The 18,351-nt window shown below is 36.7% G+C and overlaps 1 protein-coding gene across 1 annotated transcript; it reads right to left on the reverse strand.

The window, feature by feature from the left end:
* Positions 1–297: 297 nt before the first annotated feature.
* Positions 298–17,447, reverse strand: LOC306769192 (solute carrier family 12 member 3-like; the record flags this gene model as incomplete). Its single annotated transcript, XM_079257758.1, has 27 exons — positions 298–436; positions 559–626; positions 759–894; positions 1,098–1,184; positions 2,222–2,333; positions 2,976–3,080; positions 3,220–3,288; positions 3,376–3,458; positions 3,595–3,701; positions 5,084–5,218; positions 5,364–5,475; positions 6,011–6,110; positions 7,449–7,604; positions 8,202–8,303; positions 8,476–8,599; positions 9,243–9,350; positions 9,502–9,659; positions 10,350–10,434; positions 11,518–11,648; positions 12,023–12,134; positions 12,277–12,387; positions 13,600–13,739; positions 13,882–13,977; positions 15,440–15,515; positions 15,636–15,767; positions 16,018–16,177; positions 17,278–17,447. The coding sequence occupies 27 exons, from the start codon at positions 17,445–17,447 to the stop codon at positions 298–300; spliced, it is 3,114 nt and encodes a 1,037-aa protein (XP_079113884.1).
* Positions 17,448–18,351: the final 904 nt, after the last annotated feature.

Consider the following 18,351-nt stretch of genomic DNA (forward strand, 5'->3'; position numbering starts at 1 on the left):
ATCGGACTAAGTGGTTAGGATAATGAATGAACGAATGACAAAGCACTGACACGTCACCTCTCTAGTCTTGTTAATGAGTGCTGATGGGGACAACTGATTATTACACCACCGTGGTTTGACCTCCTGACAGTAGCACAGGTAAATATAGTAGTATAATTTAGTGCTATTACACTTTTTCACAATAAACCTTTGACTTATTCCTGTTATTTCTTCTGTAATAAATGTACAACCTTCGGACTCATTGTTTCAAATGACCCATCGTTGCTTTTAACTCCTTCATCCAACTAGACTGGGATTTTACTGGCAGTAGAAAGTGAGAACATTCTGCTGGTTTCCTCGTATCAGCACTGCGGGGCAGTGGAGACCACAGGTCAGGCTGTCCAGCCAGGCCATGTACAGCGCACTGGGGCAGTCACTGTGTGGCACAGGGAGGCTCCTGGAAACCACAGCACACATATAACAACACATCATTTACTGTCACGATATTTTTACTGCATTTTGTACTCAATAAGACATTTCTGATGATCCACAATCAAATAATGTATCCAGTTTACTCACACAAGCACAAGAGCGGTATGCTGTGAATTCTTCCGGATGATTTCATTCAGCCTCACTTTCCTCTCAGACTGCAAAAAGAGGGGAGTGAAGAAACTAACTAAATGTCACGTAGAGGAGAGGAAATGTGACTAACAGTATCTGTGTGTGTGTGTGTGTGTGTATGTGTGTGGACATTTAACACAGTGGACAGCACGGTATACCTTGACCTTAAAGGCCTCAAACTCTTTGTCAGATATTTTCCACGGGCTTCTTTGCCTCAGTTCCTGCATTGAGACGCCTTCCTGCTGTTCATCATACAGCCTGAAGGGGGCGAGACTGTCCACAAACCTGCTCAGGCTGCAAAGCAACGTGAAGAGGAAGACTCAAATCAGTCTGTTAAAGCGGACATGTCACCAAAGAAGTCACTACTTCACAATGACGGACTGTTTAACTTGGCTGCTCATTCTTAAAGACCAATTTGCCATTTAATACAAGAGCAGATGTGAACATTTTCTATGCTATGACTGGTTGTAATGATAGCAAAGGTTTTCTTGACATACTTCCTGGCTTGAGGGCGTCTCTCACTGTCTGTCATGACTATGACATCGTGAACATCCAGTCGGAACCTCTTCAGTAACGCGATCATCCTGAAAGAAATGAATACCAAAGGTTTGGTATCGAATGAAACCAACAGTTCATTTCTCACTTCTTCACAACAAATATCGCCTCTCACACCTACCAGCTTGTACAAGTGGAAACAGTTGGAAACAGTGTTATAAATACAGCTATATGACCAATTCCATACTATATGTTTTCAAACTAAACAGGTTATGACAAATTTTTAATAAATTTGAGACACAAAAGACCAATTTACTCATTTAATGAATTCTGCATTCCCATTTACTCTCTCAGGCTACGTTCACACTACAGGCCGAAGTGACTTAAATCCGATGTTTTTGCACCGATGTGACCTGTAACCGATCTTTTCTTAACAGTCTAAACGACACAGATCGGATATTTTCTAATGCGACCCAGGCCGCTTGGATATGTGGTCCTAAATCCGATATCTATCTGATCTTTTGCCATTTGACTTCAGTCTGAACGGTCAGGTCGCATTAATCCGACCGACGCGTCATTGACACGCGACAAACGTCATTATTCTGCGTTTGTTGTTTATGCGACTCTGTACCTAAACATTACTCTCTACAGTTGTTGCTGCCACAGCTCCACAAAAGGCCTCGACCAAAACTTTTAATTTCCTCTTCCGTAAACGTCTCCTTAAAACGAACCCATTCACGATGTTGTGGCTACGGTTGGACAAAACTTAACTTTTTTTTTACTTTTACGGTTGGACAAAACTTTTAAAATAGCAAACGCTCTGCTGCCGTCCATATTTACTTCTGTAAACACAAAGACGTCACACGCACACTCACTGCACGTCGCCGTGTCTTCTACGCACTTCTGGTGCGTTTCATACAGGAGAAAACATACAAGTCATGTTTGATTGGAAATGTGAACGGACTTTCAAAAAAATTCGGATTTCACAAAAACATCTGATGCAGCAAGCCCTGCAGTGTGAACGTAGCCTCAGTTGTTTAGTTTTACAGTTTTTCCTTCATGAGGAATTCTGAATGTGTTTCAATGTTTTGGCTCATTTTAATGTGAGTAAATCAGGAAAACCTACTCGTTGCGGCCCTCCTCCATGTTTTGTTCATCTCCCACGATGAAGACCCTGACCTTACACCTGTGCCAGCGTTTCCTCCTGGTCAGCAGGTAAGGAACCAGCAAAGTCAGACCTTGACAGAGAAAAATCAATTTATAAAATGAGTCAAACAGGACAGGGAGTGCAAAAGGAAAATAAGTCTAAAACAATTCATAACATTTATATTGGCATATGGTGAAATTTTATATATATTTATTTAATTTATTTAACATTTATTTAACCAGAAGAGTCCCTTTAAGATGAAAAACCTCTTATTCAAGGGACTCCTGGCCAAAAGGCAGCAAGAAGTTACAAGCACACCCATGAAAACAGACAAAAAATAAAAATAAAACAAGTTGAGTCGACTTCAAGTGCTCTCAATCTGGATTTAAAGGCATAAAAAGAGATAAATTCTGGTAATTTCACATGTTTTTGTAACATGTTCCACATACAAAGAGCAGAGTAGACAAAGGTCCTTTTCACAGAGCAACAATTAAGCATTTGAATGACACTTCTGTGAGTAAGTCACAGATCTAGGAGGGCAAAAGACCAAACATGGCCTTGTAAATGAAAATATACCAATCATATATTTAAATTACAAATTGCATTTTTGTACCATGAAGAGTCTTATTATGGTCACCAGCTTTCTTTTGAAGGTCAGAAATAGAAAATAAAATGTTCTCAATCTTCAAATTATTGTTTAAAACTTTCATCCCTCAGTTTTGTCCAGACTAACCTCCATCGTCTGCTATCCAGTACACATCGATGGTCTTCTTTCCCTGGTCATTCTGAAACACTGTCTTGATCTGATCACTGTTGCCTTCGTCAGACATGTCGTCAGCTGCAAACCCATGTGGAGAAGTAAAGCAAAAGGAATGTTGTGGCACTGGTGCACCAGTAATATTCACAAATATCTGCATTAGACTGAACATGTTGAGTCGGTGAAATGATCTAAGTTGTAGGTTGGTTGAAGCTCTCACCTCCTTCCTCCTCGTTATTTGGATGTTCCTCATTTTCCACAGATTCATCAGGCTCAAAACCATGGTTTACTAAATGATAAATATAATATCCATAATCTTAAATTGTTTCTTTTCACTATCTTATGTAATAATAAAGTTGATAGGAAAACAACAAACCTTCAAAATCCAAGCTCTCAGTAACATCCTGTCCATCCATCATCCTCAAGATGCACAAACAGTAGTTGGAGTCAAATGTATCACTGGACAACAATAAAAGAAGAAAAGCGAAGAATGTAATTTGATTATCATCTTGTATTTTTTCATTTATCTATTCAAGAGAGTGCCATCTGTAAAAAAAAATATAGCACCAACCAAAACGTTAGAACAATTTGTCACCTGATGGTGTTGATATAATCTTCAATGCTTTCAGGAGTGCTCTCCCTCCAGTTTGCCTTGAAGCCCAGTACCAACATGTTGGGTTTCAGTTTGCCAAGACCAGAAGCCTTAGGGGGAAAAAAAAAAAAGAGAAGAAGAAATGGTAAGAAATATAAAGAAAATAATCTGAACAAGAGCAAAATTAACCCATAAAGACCCACGCCATGAAAAAAATATCATATGTCTTTTTTTATTGTTATTATTATAAAGTTTTTAGTTGTCATTTAACCAATATTTTAAATAAAAATACGGACCAAAACTTTTTGGGGATATTGATCATTTATTACCATGTAATAGTTTAAACTTTTTAGCGTGTGATCTTCTGCTTTCTGGTGTCCTTTAAGAAGGAGAAGACAAAACTCTGACTGTGTTCCACAGGCAAAGTCTGCAGCATAAAGTGAAGCTTAATGTCTCAGAAACTGGATTTATCATGGATGTCACACTGGATTTTTATGGGATAAAGAAAAAAAAACATCAAACTTGTACATATATCTTATATGTCACAGCCTCAGACCATAAAAGTTAGATTTGTTTGTTAATAAACATTCTCAGTTGTTTTTTTTTTAACAGCTTTATAGTAATTAATTTTTTGATATTTGTTCTCTGATTTGTTCTTTGATATTTGTTCTCTGAATGCGTTCTGCATTTCTCTATTTATCATTTGTTTTTAAGAAAGACAATTAGCTGACCAACATATGGAGACAGTGAGTTGAGTCTATAAAGGCTGGTTGATAATCTTTCCCTCCTGCCAGTGGCAGCAGAATTATTAATTGTTTGGTAAAACACACAATAATTGAATAAATTATTTCATTTTTTCTAATAAATCTTGAAGTTAGCAATTTAAATCATGGTGATGATGTGGTTGTTTTTTTTTTTATGCTCTGTGTGATCCCGGTGTCGCACACTGAAAATAAATTATGCAGGCATTACAATGAAAGATGGGGAAGATGACAAAGTCTAATATTTGGATCCGTAGCCAGATGAGATATCAGAATACATTTTGTCTTTTTTTTTGATCTGAGGAAAAGTAGATTATCATAGATTACATTAACCCTTTATGGGACAAGTGACTATTTTTGATCACTTCGTTTTCTTTCATATTCAGCATGAAACTGTTTATTTTTTGGTTAACGTAACAACAGAGTGGAGGTCTCGGTACAAACCCGAAGGACCATTTTAGGTTGAAATTTCTAATATCAAGGTATTTCATTGAGTGCCCTATAAAGGGTTGAGTCCACAGCTGGCTTTTTCAATGCTAAAAAAAGTGTTACAACAATGAACCCATCACTCATTTTACTTGCTTTCATTTGTGTCATTTTGCCAACAAAACACACAGACTCAGACTGGCTTCAAAACATCAACAATTACCGAAGTCCACCCTTCTTTTCAGTGGAGGAGTCAGGATACACCTCATAAAAAAAGCACACAGCCCATCAGAGAAAGGACGTACCTGCAAAAGATGATGTGTTCCACTTCTGATGTTGTCAGCTGTAAAAGGAGTGTAAAACGATCGCACCTTCCTCTTGTTCAGCCACTTAACCAACCCGTCTGTAGTTTCCTGCGGCCGTGTTTTCCTGTCCTCCTCCTACAAGACTCAACAGTTTAGTGATGTCTTTTGGGAAATAAAAGGTTCATTGACACTTAAATGCAAGTTAAAGTGTTCTACGAGGTCTGCATAAACATGGCTTCCTCTGTTTTCATTTTAAGAAGCGGTTCATTGAGTCACCTACCATAATGATGTCTCCACAGATCATGAGGCTAATGTGTTTAGTAAAGGAGCCAACAAAGTCCACCAGTGCAGGTCGCTGGTTTGGGGGTCCGGTCAAAACAAGGCATTGTGGTCTGAAAGAAGAAAAGATAGAAAAATAATTATCCTACAAATCTCTATTATGGGTTTGCAGAAAAAAGGGGAAAAAAAAACCCTGGAAAATTTATTCTGTTTTACTCATGTAAAATCTAGTTCAGCTAAAATATGTTTCAATAAAACACAGTTGTAATATAGAGAAAAAAATCCACGTTTCTTCTCTATGGTGCATTTTTACTATGATTCATGTGTGCATCCAAGGCTGGATTATCCAATGTGCATTGTAGGCACAGGCCCAGGGGCCCACGCCCACATAGGGCAAACACAAGCAGTTTAGACATGAAACAAAATGTGCATAGAAGCTACAACATAGTTACGCAACCGTGTCTAGTGTATTGCTATTGGTACCACTGGCTGAGAGATGTTAGAAATGTTGTTTTGTAGTGTAGCTTTCACAATTATCAAAATGTTGCTGTGGGGAAAGGGGCCCCTGGAACACTCTGGGCCCAAGGACCTGTGCACTTTTAATCCGGCCCTGTGTACATCATATATGTTGGAGTTTAGAGAACTCACCTGAAATTTTTGACGTGATCCTCTACACCAGACAGAGACACGGAGTACGACAAAGCCATGTTGTATGTTCCTGCTTGCACCGATGAACCCCAGTTTATCTCTGTGAGACGAGAGAAGATGTTGAGGCTCTGACTTATTTCACTGTTTTGTTTTGTTTTGTTTTTTTTTTCTTTTTGTACACTTGTTCTGATTTTGGCATTGATCATCATGTAATGTATAATCCTACCAAGAGCAATATTGTGATTGTAAGAAGCAAAACAGAAATGTTACAGTGATACAATCAGCGTTTTAACATTGGATCCTGGGTTTGGTTTTAACTTTTCAATTATGTTTTTAACGACATGTTTTTCATCTTTTAAATTCCTGCATGGACTGTTTTAGTAAAGAGTACTAATTGTAACTAATTGGACTAATAAGATAAACCATGGTAAGTGACTACTATTGTTGGTTCAACGCTGAATGGACGATAACAGCCACTTAAGGAGGAATTAGCGAAGAGCTACAGAGCCGGAGCAAGCGATTAAGTGGACAAGGGCAGCCCTCTGCCCCCCTTCTAGCCATAGTACCTCCCCTCTCAAACTGGTTTTTTTCGGACTGGATGCTCATGCTTCAGATTTCTATCTATATTTTAATTTTTAATTTTTTATTTATTTATTTATTTTTTTTTAAGCTTTTTAGCCCCTAGTTTTTGGAGATATTAAGAGACAATGTTGTAAACTGTACATGCAGGAAAATATGCTGCTGCTTACATTTAGCATATGAAATTCTAATGTGAATCTTGCCCTGTTCTGCGCCTTTTGTGGTGGAACTACAGGCGGTACACTATTCGTAGGTCTGTATTCACAGGTGACACAGAACCAGTCAGTTGTTTGTAGAGAACCACATTCCCAGGCACTGTAAAGACCTTTAATGTTTAAATTTACATGCCGGCTGGAGGAGTCAGATGTTAACAAACCCTAAACTGAGCAGCTGTCATTAAACCTCTGATTTGAGGAAACATTGGATGGAGAAAGTGTTTAACAGCCACATGGACTAATTGTGATTTCTCTGCGTATCTGTGTTTCTTTTATGTTGTTTATTTTATTTAAATGAATCTTTTAGCTGCACCAAATAACTAAATAAAAATAATAAATCAAAGAAATATATATTATAAGCACTGCACTAATGCATCACAAATCCAGATTTATTACTAGTTTACTCATGAAGTTGCGAAGAATTTAAGTCTAATGACAAACTTGATCTCAAATCACCATACAAAGAGAGAACGGCATGGTAAAACACTGTCAGGATGGCATGGTGTCTACATTGGTGATTGTATGAATTTTCTGAATGTAAAGCTAAAATTGAAACTTATTTCCTTTGTTAAATAAAAAGAAAAAATTGCCTGAACACATTTTACAAAACTGATTTCATCCGTGGTGTGATAGTTCGGACTCACTTGGTTTGTTGTAATTGACGTATCCAAACAGGAAGAAGATGATACAGAAAGTGATGAGAGCAGCCCACCAGGTGAAGAGGAACATCAGAACCACTGAGATCACTGCACCAAAAAGAGCTGTCCATTTACTGTAGTAATGAAACGACGGCCTCCATCCTAAAATACAAGCAACGACAGACTTTAAGGTCGGATTTAAAGACTGATTTTACAACAAAAAAACGTTTAAAGTTCTTTTTTTCTGTTTGGAAATTTACTTCTTTACAGATAAAAGTACTTTTATTAAGCTTTCACTAAGTCAACAAGTTTAGATTTTAGCCTCCAGAAACGGTCATCTTTTTTTGGTTTAAATCTAATCACGGACCCTTATCAGCTGTGAGTTCCTCTTTCTGTGACCATTTTCGTAAAGCAGAATGAATAGAGCGATTTTAAAATGTCCTTCATGTGCATCACATTAAAAAGACACACTTCCAACTCCCTGGGATTTACTAAATGGTAAATAGACTTGTACTTATATAGTAATATTGACTTCACACTGCGTAGCACATTTACACATTCACACACACACACACACACATACCCCGATCAACACATTAATGTCTTGCCAAAGGACATCTAGACACGTAGTCAGGGTAACCACGGTGTAATTTGTACTTCTTTGTTACAGTTTTGACGAGTGTTTTGCCTCTATTATGTTTGTTTTATGTTTATCCTACAGGAGCAGAGATAACAGCAGTAACAGAGTAAATGACCCACCGGGGGAGTTGGTGATGGAGGCATGGAAGCAGCTGAAGTTTATGAGGCAGTAGGAGCACAAGAAGAAGTTGGAGATCAAGGCTGCAATGGTGTTTAACTCCGCTACGGTGTCACAGAACACAGAAAACAAACAAAGCGATGTTAAATAAAACTTTTGTTCAAAACAAATATTGTTAATTCAGAGCAGATAAATGGTTACAAATATCTTTAAATAGCTTTTTTCCGCTTTTAATTTACAATTAAACTATTTGTAAAGATACTGCACCCCACACACCAATGAGAATGAAGGCAATAGCAATGAGGTAACAGAGAATGTAGGCTCGGAGGGGCTCGTTGTTTTTCCCATAACCCTTTGCAAAGAATATAATGTACGGGTAGATTTGGTCTTTGCAAAGACACTGAAAAACAAGACAGAAAAGAAAAGACAGTCAAATGTCACACAATTACATTTGAATTAAATATATATCCTTCAAGACTTAAAGGTGGAGTATGTAAGATTTTCAATATTTAAAAATAAAAACTAATAAAATAACTACAATCATGAATAGATAGTTTTTTTTTTAACATGTAGGTTCCAGTCTGTCCATATTTGATGCGTTATTAAATTACAAGTTTAATTAGTGACAAATGACAAAAAGCACTTTTTTTTTTTTTTTTTACTGGTAGGCAAACATTTAAGAAGGGTCTTTGTCATTAATTAAACTTGATATTTAATAACACATCAAATATGGACAGACTGGAACCTAAATGTTAAAAAAAAAACTATCTATTCCAGATTGTAGTTATTTTATTAGTCTTTTTTTTTTTTATAAATATTGAAAATCTTACATACTCCACTTTTAAGTCCAGTTATGGTTTTTGTTTTTTTGCTAGCAGTTAATGTCTGAACATATTACACAGTTATTATTTCTGATCAATCAAATGCAGTGTAATAAGACGGTGGCATTTAATCAGTAAGGTTTTATCTAATGGTGCAGTTTTTTATTTCGAGGAAAAGGTCAGTTTAGATGTGAAACCAGCAGCTTGGCATCGGTGTTTCACCTGAAAGACTTTAGGGGCAGAAACAAGGAATCCGAGAGCAGAAGACAAGCTGCCTGCGAAAACGCCTGCAGTGATGATGTAGTAAAAACCAGAGACTTGCCCCAGTACCTGGTTAATATAACAATGAGGGGGGAAAAAAACATAAGCTAGGATGATGACAATAAACATGAAGTTATAAGCAAAGATTTTAAACATTTATTCTCTGTTATTACATTGTAACACTTTGTAACGACAAGCAAAATGGCTTTTGAAGCTGTACCTTCACGCTGTTGGCCAGTCCGTACTGACAAGACTGCGACTGGATGCAGTCGGTGAAGTTCCAGCCCAGATTACATCCTACTCCAACACAGTCATCAGTTGCGTTTCCAACTATTTTGTCTGTGATGTTTCCAGAAGCATCCCGCACCACACATGCCCCTGGAAAAAAACCATGATTCATGGGTTAGTAGCAGAACTTTGTTTCTCTTGTCTTGTCACTGCTGGAAGGATTCATATTTATCCCCTCTTGCAATTCATTTATTCAAATCTCTGATGCACAAATTATTAAAAGAAAAAAAAAAAAAAAACAATGTCACATTTTTCACTTTTACTTCTCCAGACATGAGACAAACTTTTCTTTGCCTTTAATAGATTTTTATTTACTTTGTTTATTTTATCTATTCTATAGAAATATTTTTAAGTTTGATGTTCTTGTCCTGGTTAAGAGGTAAAGTTGGTAATTACATGTACATGTTTTTATGACATTTCATGCTATGTTTGTTTTTTCTTCAGTGAGTGGAGTGTGTGTAGGGTGACTCTCCTAATGTCCACTGAAGTGGCAAAATTGCAAAAATACCATCCTCACTTATGGATATACTAGAAAACAGCCCTGAAGTAGTTATCCACTGTAACTTGATGCTTTAAAAGGTTAAAACAAATTTCTTATAGTTAATCGTAAACTGAATGCAGCAGTTAATTATTATCAAATGGAGACCAATAAATAACAGTTATATCATGGTTAGATACTACCACATACAACAACTACTACTACTACTACTACTCCTAATAATAATAATAAAAAAAAAAAATGATAACAATAATAATAATAATACTAAATAAGTTAACTACCAACTGTTATAGAAACTCCCAGGTAACTCAGTGTAGTCCAAAATATTGCCATCAGGGTGCCTTTGGGAATCGCAGTAGCGGGGTCCTGCAAATTGAAATTAATAACAAATTAACCGCCATGAACAAACCCTTTTCCAGAAGAGCTGGAGGGATGTTCCAAATGTAAACATAAAAGGAAATAAATTTATTTCTATATTATAGCACATAAAACACAGTTTATGGCACATAAAAATGTATCAATGTCAGAAAATGTTTGCTGATTTTGAATCTGCTGGCAACGTGTCTCACAAAGGTTGAAACAAGGGCAACAAAATGGGGCGAAAATGACACAAGGAAAAACATCTGGAGGAGCAGTTGCAGGTTCATAAGCAACAGGCCAGTAATATTACTGGGGATAATTGGAAAAAAAGTCATAAAGTCTCTCAAAAGTAAACATGAGCAAAGGTTCAAATATTTATGAGTAATGCTTTTCCTCACAGTAAAAGAGTTAACAGGAAGCAAATGATATAAAATAATCGACAACAGAAAAGATCATTTAAAGATTAATACATGGCTGAAAGCCAGCATTGTATGCTTCTGGTTTTCATTGTCTGTGAGCGCGATTCATCATGCCATCCACAAGCCCAAGTTACACCTCTACCATGCACAGAAGGAGTCATTCATAAACATGATTGAGGAGCCCAGTCGATGCAGAGACTACAACCTCTGAATGAACGATGAACAAACTATTCAGCTTGTTCAAAAACCTGCATTTCTTATGGTATCGAGTGCAGCATGTATATCTGGGAAAGCAACACGATTGCTGAAGTGTACATGGCTTTTAGATGAGTGTATGTGCTACATGCACATAGTCTTTGTTTTTAGGGAAAGCCTCGGGTCTGTCTGCTAAGCTGCATTGCATCAGCTACAACTGCATGTCTTCATCATCCTGCAGCTGGACTCAGCAGATCGTTCACCAGCAGATAACATTCGCCACTGAAGACATGTCATTATGAAATGAAATCCACAACGAAGAAGAAGGCATAACGTCTTCCAGTTTCACACACAAAAAAATAGATGCTACAAAAAGAGATGATATTTTCCCAACTTTTTAAGCTGAAAGTGGTGAAAAGTCTTAGTTTTACATGTTGTAGCTCTTATGAATGTGCAACATATCGCCCCGTCTTACTTTGAGATCTCCAGAGATGTTGGCTCCAGACAGAATGCCAATAGCGGCAGGGAAGAAAATGGAAAACATCTGGAAAAAGCTACCTTCAGGACCTCGCCAGCCTGGTGTGAGATTCTCAATAAAAACTTCTCCTGTACAGAAAACCAAACAGGAATTTTATTACTCAGGACTGCTCTACTGGTTTACAGTAGACATTATAGTTGTCAGGGTATATCATTTAGAATCCATCAAACAGGATGACTGACATGCTTTTTTTTTTCCCCTTGCATCCATTTTTACTATTCAAATTTTACTGACATTTTTTTTAAAAAAAAAATATTTTTAGAATTTAAATTTTTCAGTTTTATTTATAACCGAGGTTGCTGGCAGAGTTGTCATAGCAAAGGGTGAATAATTTACTCTTCTTCTGTTGTTCTGATGACACAATAAATAGTTAAATAGTTAGTTCCATATTCAGTGTGTAAATGAGTCATATTATAGTGGAGTGTTGTATTTAATACTTTACCTCGGTATCCAAAGATGCCCAACGCTTGTTTCTGCTCATCAGGAGGGATTACTGTGCCAACAAAGTAGTTCGCAAAGGAGATCAAGAGAACCAGGAAGAATAAAATTTGAGTCTGGATAACCGGGGTGGTTGGAGAGAGTTGAAAGAGACATGCTGTGGTAAATAGTAGTTGTAAATAAAAGTTGTTTAAATAGATTAGATGTAGAAATACATTGACTCAGCAACTAAAAAAAGATGTATCAGCGTGTGCTCACCTTGGACTCCCACTCCATTCCGGCCAATGAGATGAGCAGAAGAACCGTCACAGTGATGACACCCACGATACGAACGTCATTGACTGAATCGACCATGATCACACCAAATTCCTGCATTGATCAAAGAAATTATTTAGCAGATCGGAAACTACTGTAAAGTCAGATCTGAGTGAAAAAGATTGTAACACTCACACAACCTAACTCTTCCATATATATATATGCAAAATGTCTAAAGTACTGATAAAGGTACTGGGCCATACGCCTGTAAGTTGAGCCTGTTGATGGGAAACTTTTGTTTGTTTCATTCCACATTATTTTTTTTTAATTTGTACACATTTAATGATTAATTGTCTGGTTTCATGGAGCATTTCCAGTTATCCAGGACATTTTGTCCCCAAGACACTCTGGCTACGGTTACATAGTGTTTTTTTTTTCTAGTTCGGAATTATTAATTCGGAATCAAATCATTCGGTATTAACGTATTCTCCTACAAATTTACATAAAAATAATAAATCCTAATGAACATCTACATGAAACGCTTCCTCACTTAATTCCTCTTTAGAGCAGTGGGTTGTGAAGGGTTCTGATTGGACAGAGGGTGCACATGACGTATGACGTATACCGGAAATATGCAAAGTTAGCGCCTTGCTTCTCGTCTTTTCAGTCGTAACTTATAAAAGCTACATAATAAGTACCACTTTCGCCACCATTTTTATTATGAATTTGAAGTAGCAGCTCAACACGAGCATACTACACTTTTTCCAGCAGCTGAGAAGGAAAAGAAAGACAGACCACCAAACACGGGAGGCAAAACAACGCGCGTCATCGGGACAGGACAAGGCAACGAGCATGCTCGGAATGACTGAATTAACTTAGAACGGAATTAAGGTTTACATGACAGAGGAACTAGATAGATCGGAATTAAAATGCGAATAAACCAGCCACTTCCATCGGAATTAAGTTTAATTCTGAATAGAAATTAGCATTAGGAATTAAGTGTTTACATGGTCGTTTTTCATCAGTTTAAAGCAGAATGAACTTTTATTCGGAATTAAAGAGGCAATAAAACTCCCATGTAAACAAACGGACTGTATGTCTCCTTTTGGCTAGCCTTAGAACTCCTCAGGATTCCTCTGGACAGTGTGGAAGAAGTCTAGGCTGCACAGCCCGACCCCAGATCAGTGGCAAGAAGATAGATAAATGGATAGATTGGTTTCTCATGAAGCCCATTTAACCTTAAACATATGGCGTTTAGTTGCTAAACTCTTTACTGTGTAAATTCTATGTAGCGATGCTCCCGCTGCTTACAATGCAAAGACATACCTGCATTAGATCTCGGACCACCTCTGCAAAGCCAACTGTATTGAGTGCACAAGCCAGAGCATTGGCAAAGGAGAAAACCACCCCGATTGGTCCTCCGATTTCAGGACCCAGAGTGCGGGAGATCATGAAATACGCCCCACCTGAAAAGAAGTTTAAATATCTTAACATTGCTTTTACAAATAAATATTTATTTTCTTTGTAGTTATGCAGCTCAAATCTTTTGGGATGATCTCGTTTACTGTTTTCAAAGGTGGGTTTGGTTCTGACTTTGCGTGGACTTACCTGAGACCACCCGTCCATTGGTGGCGATTGCAGAGATGGAGAGGGCAGTAACAGAGGTCACCACCACAGACATCAGGATTATAACACAAGTCAGCACTAACAGCAGAAAAAGGACATTAGTCAAGGTCTTTTTACAGCAATAAGCCAGAAAGAAACTTGTATAAGCGACGTTGCTGAATGACAAGTTTAGATTTCATACACATCTGTTTTGAGCTTACATGTTTCCACATGCTGGTTCAGGGTTTTTCTATCTGGGTTTCTGTTTGTTGTGTAGTTAGTTGAAATTTTTGTTAGCTGCAGCTGCTCAGACACCAAGCATGAAAAATTTATAACATCAAACTGGAAGCCTTATGATCATATTTATGATAATGGTTATGTGCTACAAAGCAGAAGCACTTGCAGTGGCGTAGTCCAGGGTATATGCAGGTAGCCACTTCTAAACCCCACTGTGATGCTGCTTTCACAATTACAAACCTCCCCCAACACATGTAGCTACATCGCCCAGCTGCTCAGCTAAAGTTACCTGGATGCTACACTGGTGCAGTTAGCCAGCTGCGTTAACTTCAGCCTGAACATATATATATATATATATATATATATATACATATATATACATATATATATATAATATACACTATATATATATATATATATATATATATATATATATATATATATATATATATATATATATATATATATATATATATTATACACTATATATATATATATATATATATATATATATATATATATATATATATATATATATATATATATGTCTATAAGCCTGTTTTTCACCAGTCTGTGTGAGAGTATTGGTTTAGTTATTTCATAACTCTTCCTCCCTGAAACCAAAGAGCAGAAATGATGTGACGATGAGTATATATACTGATGGATTTATGTAGAATAGTCCTATATGTCACTGTTTCTGAAACTTCCTTTTGCTGGGCTACTTTTTTTTTTTTTTAACAAAGGGCAAAAAATTTAGGGTATGCCCACTTCTTGAGGGACCACTACACCACTTGTATTTGTTACGTCCACATTAAATTAATTAAAAAAATGTCTTTTTTTTTCAAAGGTGTCAGTTTTTTTTGGGTTTTTTTGTCTTTTATCAATGATGTAACAGCAGATTAATATCGCAAGTTCAGGATCTGATCAGCCTGTTTGGTGGTTTGCTGCAACATTTGTAAGATAACATTGAACAGTTTAATATTACAAGGAAAATGGAGATTACATTTTCACTAACCTCTAATGACCATTTCCTGATGTAGAAAGAGGTTGTTAATAGGTCAATATTTATTGAAGTCATGCTTTAATTCTTTCCCACTGGAATTTTTCTACCCTTTGTCTTCCCTTCCCAGAATCTCCAGCTTTCCTGTGTTCCTCAGATAAAGCTGAGCAGCACACTTATGCACACATTATTATCAGCCCACAAAAATGTAAATCAATCTGAGATGAAGATAAGGAGGCAGGACTAGAGGAGGGAGTGTCGAAGTGGCCTGAAAACAGCACAAATGATTAAATGAGTGGAAGAATAATTTAAAGCTGGACTTACAAATGCCTGCCTGGGAAGTGATCCATGACAGGCGGAGGAACAGGATGACCCCCCAGATATTCAGCATGCAACGAACCTTTGGCCAAAGTGCAGGGACAGTTGCAGATTTTGCATTTTAAGTCAATTCCAATTACAAATATGTGATTTTTTTTTTTTTTTATGTGTAAAAGATTTAATACAGTAAAATTTTGCTCACCATGACTCCAATTATCCAACCAAATCTGACGGGAGCTTTCTTATCAGCCTCCTGCTCTTCATTTCCACCGTCTGGTACCTGCAAGCTGCCTGAGTCTGAGACGGATGCCCCCTCCACGCGGACCTCCACTTCCTGGACAAAAATGAGAGAATAAATCAAAGATGATATAACATTTGGCAATATAATAGGCTTTTGTTGCTTGTTTTTGTTTTTATTTGTTTGTTTTTTTTTTCTAAATCCATCAATCTCAACAAAAAGCAGGTTTTATATTTCTAAAGTATGAAAAAAACCCAACTTTTCCAACTAAAGGTACAATCTGTTCTTGGCTGCTCAGTTAAAAGCTTTGTGAAGAAAATGTTGTTTCTGGCAGTGAGAAACTTACCTCAAAGGCCTTGCGGAGAGCCTCAAGAGAAGGTCTGCTCCTTGCCTGGTTGCGAGGCAGGGTGCCGGCATAATGCTCCAGCTGGGGCACCAGGTCTATGGTGCTGTAGAGGGAAGACCTGCGCAGCTCGGCCCTGGAGCCCCGGCGCTCTGATACACTGCTGTCACACAGTACAAAGTCATGTCAGAGCGATCTGTAACTCGTTTATAACTGTCTTATTTTGCATAAAACAGTTCTTTTCCTTCTACTTTATGAACAAGTGTGTGATTTTATCTTAATCTAAAGATCCAGTCTGGAAGATGTGGAAATATTTAGCAGCACAAACGGCTTCCCGCCATTAAAGGAATGTCATATATCTTCACAGAGGAAAAAATGAAAAAATGCTGAGGGTCAGCTATAAAGCTGGTTTGTTTTGTCGCTTTTCCACCACTGTGGGGACAAAACATTGGCTGAGTTCCTGTGAAATGTCAGAGAGAATGTAAAGAAACCGTTTGAAATGTGACTTTAGAGAAAATATACATGAAGTTTGTTTCGATTAAGTGGTTTAAACTTGGTTGTTTACAGCTGTCAGGGGGAGGAGGAGAAGTCTACATTATGTGTGTTTTTCCATTCTAACAGTAATCACTAATCAGGAGGAAATAACGAGGAAAGTCGACATAAAAGGAAACTGGTGGATGTCGCCACGTTAAAGAGAAAAACTGAGCAATACTCTAAGAAATTTGCTCGGTATTTACCAACACCGTGTCGGTGATGGTTATTCTCTAGCAAACAAAACCGATTATTATAATTTCCTAAATCATTATTTTCTCTATTTTTTTAGACAACAGCAAAACTACTAAAGTAAATGTCTTTTTCAGTTGTTCATTTGTTTTTGATTATTTTTAAAAATTAGGATTATCTAAAAGAAATTGCTGTTTCCATCCATTTTTTTCCTAAATTAAACTCCAATCTGTGCATTAAAAAACATGATTGGGGTAGAAACATGGGTGACTTCTAGATGTAAAAAAAAAAAGATTCAACAAAATCGGTTTCATTTGGATGGTTAAATACTAATTAAAACTATTGAAAAAAAGAAAGATAAAAAAAAATCACGTTTATCATATTATATTGCTATTTAAATGTTTTGTCATATTTTTAGAACAAATGTTTCATTGCTAGATATTCTTTTATAAGGTTTTTTTTTATGTCTAATATATTTTCTATATTTCCATTATTCACTGCACAGTGAATATAACTGATTTAGTTTAAATATATACAAACCTTGAATCTTCATCAGAGACAACGATGGATGGAGGAACTCGGAGGTTGTGATTGCGCTCAGTGCTTCTGCCATCAAAACTATGTGAGGAGTACCTTGGAGGCCCTTCCCCATCGTTTGAGAAGCGGGCACCCAGGCTCACACCACTAGCTTTGGAAATGACCTGCCCCATCCTCAGATCCTCTCCACTTCCTGTAGACTACAAGTGGAAAAATTGTGAACAATTTCTGTGAAATGAATTAATTTCTGTATGGTTTTTTTTTTTTTATCTTAACTTCCATTAACAACTTAGTAATACAATGTTACCACATGATGCCACCATAGAAAAAAAGACTTTGTGCCATTCAGTAGAATGGTAAATGTAATGTAATTTAAAAAGACATGCAGGAGAGCTGTGGGAATGGATTTAGTAGCCCGTAAATGTATATACCCATGTCATGTACAGGTATTCTTTTGGATTTTACTGGAAAACAATGTCTAAATATTAATAAGTACTTTTAATACCTTAATAACCATAGCCATGTGAAATATATACATACATTTACACACACACACACACACACACGCACATATATATATATATATATATATATATATATATATATATATATATATATATATATATATATATATATATATATATGTGTGTGTGTATGTGTGTGTGTGTGTGTGTGTGTAAAGGAGAAGATATTTCTTAACATTAGCAGATTCTCGTGGCAACACATGTTACCCTCTGAAGCTCATTTCTGCGATTACAAATAAGTATTAGCATTTATTTATCCAATAATGACCTTTTTTTTTTTTTTTTTGCTATACATTAGTGTCTTTTCATCACTTATCCTGTGGTAAAAATGTTGAAAAATGCAGGAAGTAAGAAAAACACAAGTCTGACAATCAAACGAATCAATAAAAATCGTAAAAGCTCCAAAGAAGTGAGGAGAACCTCAATGTTGGTGGAGGAATTATAGTTCTACATGCATTTATTCACCTGAGAATTAATACAAACAGATGTGTTTCTTTTAAGAAACGATTGAGTAAGAGTACTTTGGCAGGATTAAAGTTAGTTTAGGTTAGTT

The sequence above is a fragment of the Telmatherina bonti genome (assembly GCF_933228915.1).
Source record: "Telmatherina bonti genome assembly, chromosome: 18".
Lineage (NCBI taxonomy): Eukaryota > Metazoa > Chordata > Actinopteri > Atheriniformes > Telmatherinidae > Telmatherina > Telmatherina bonti.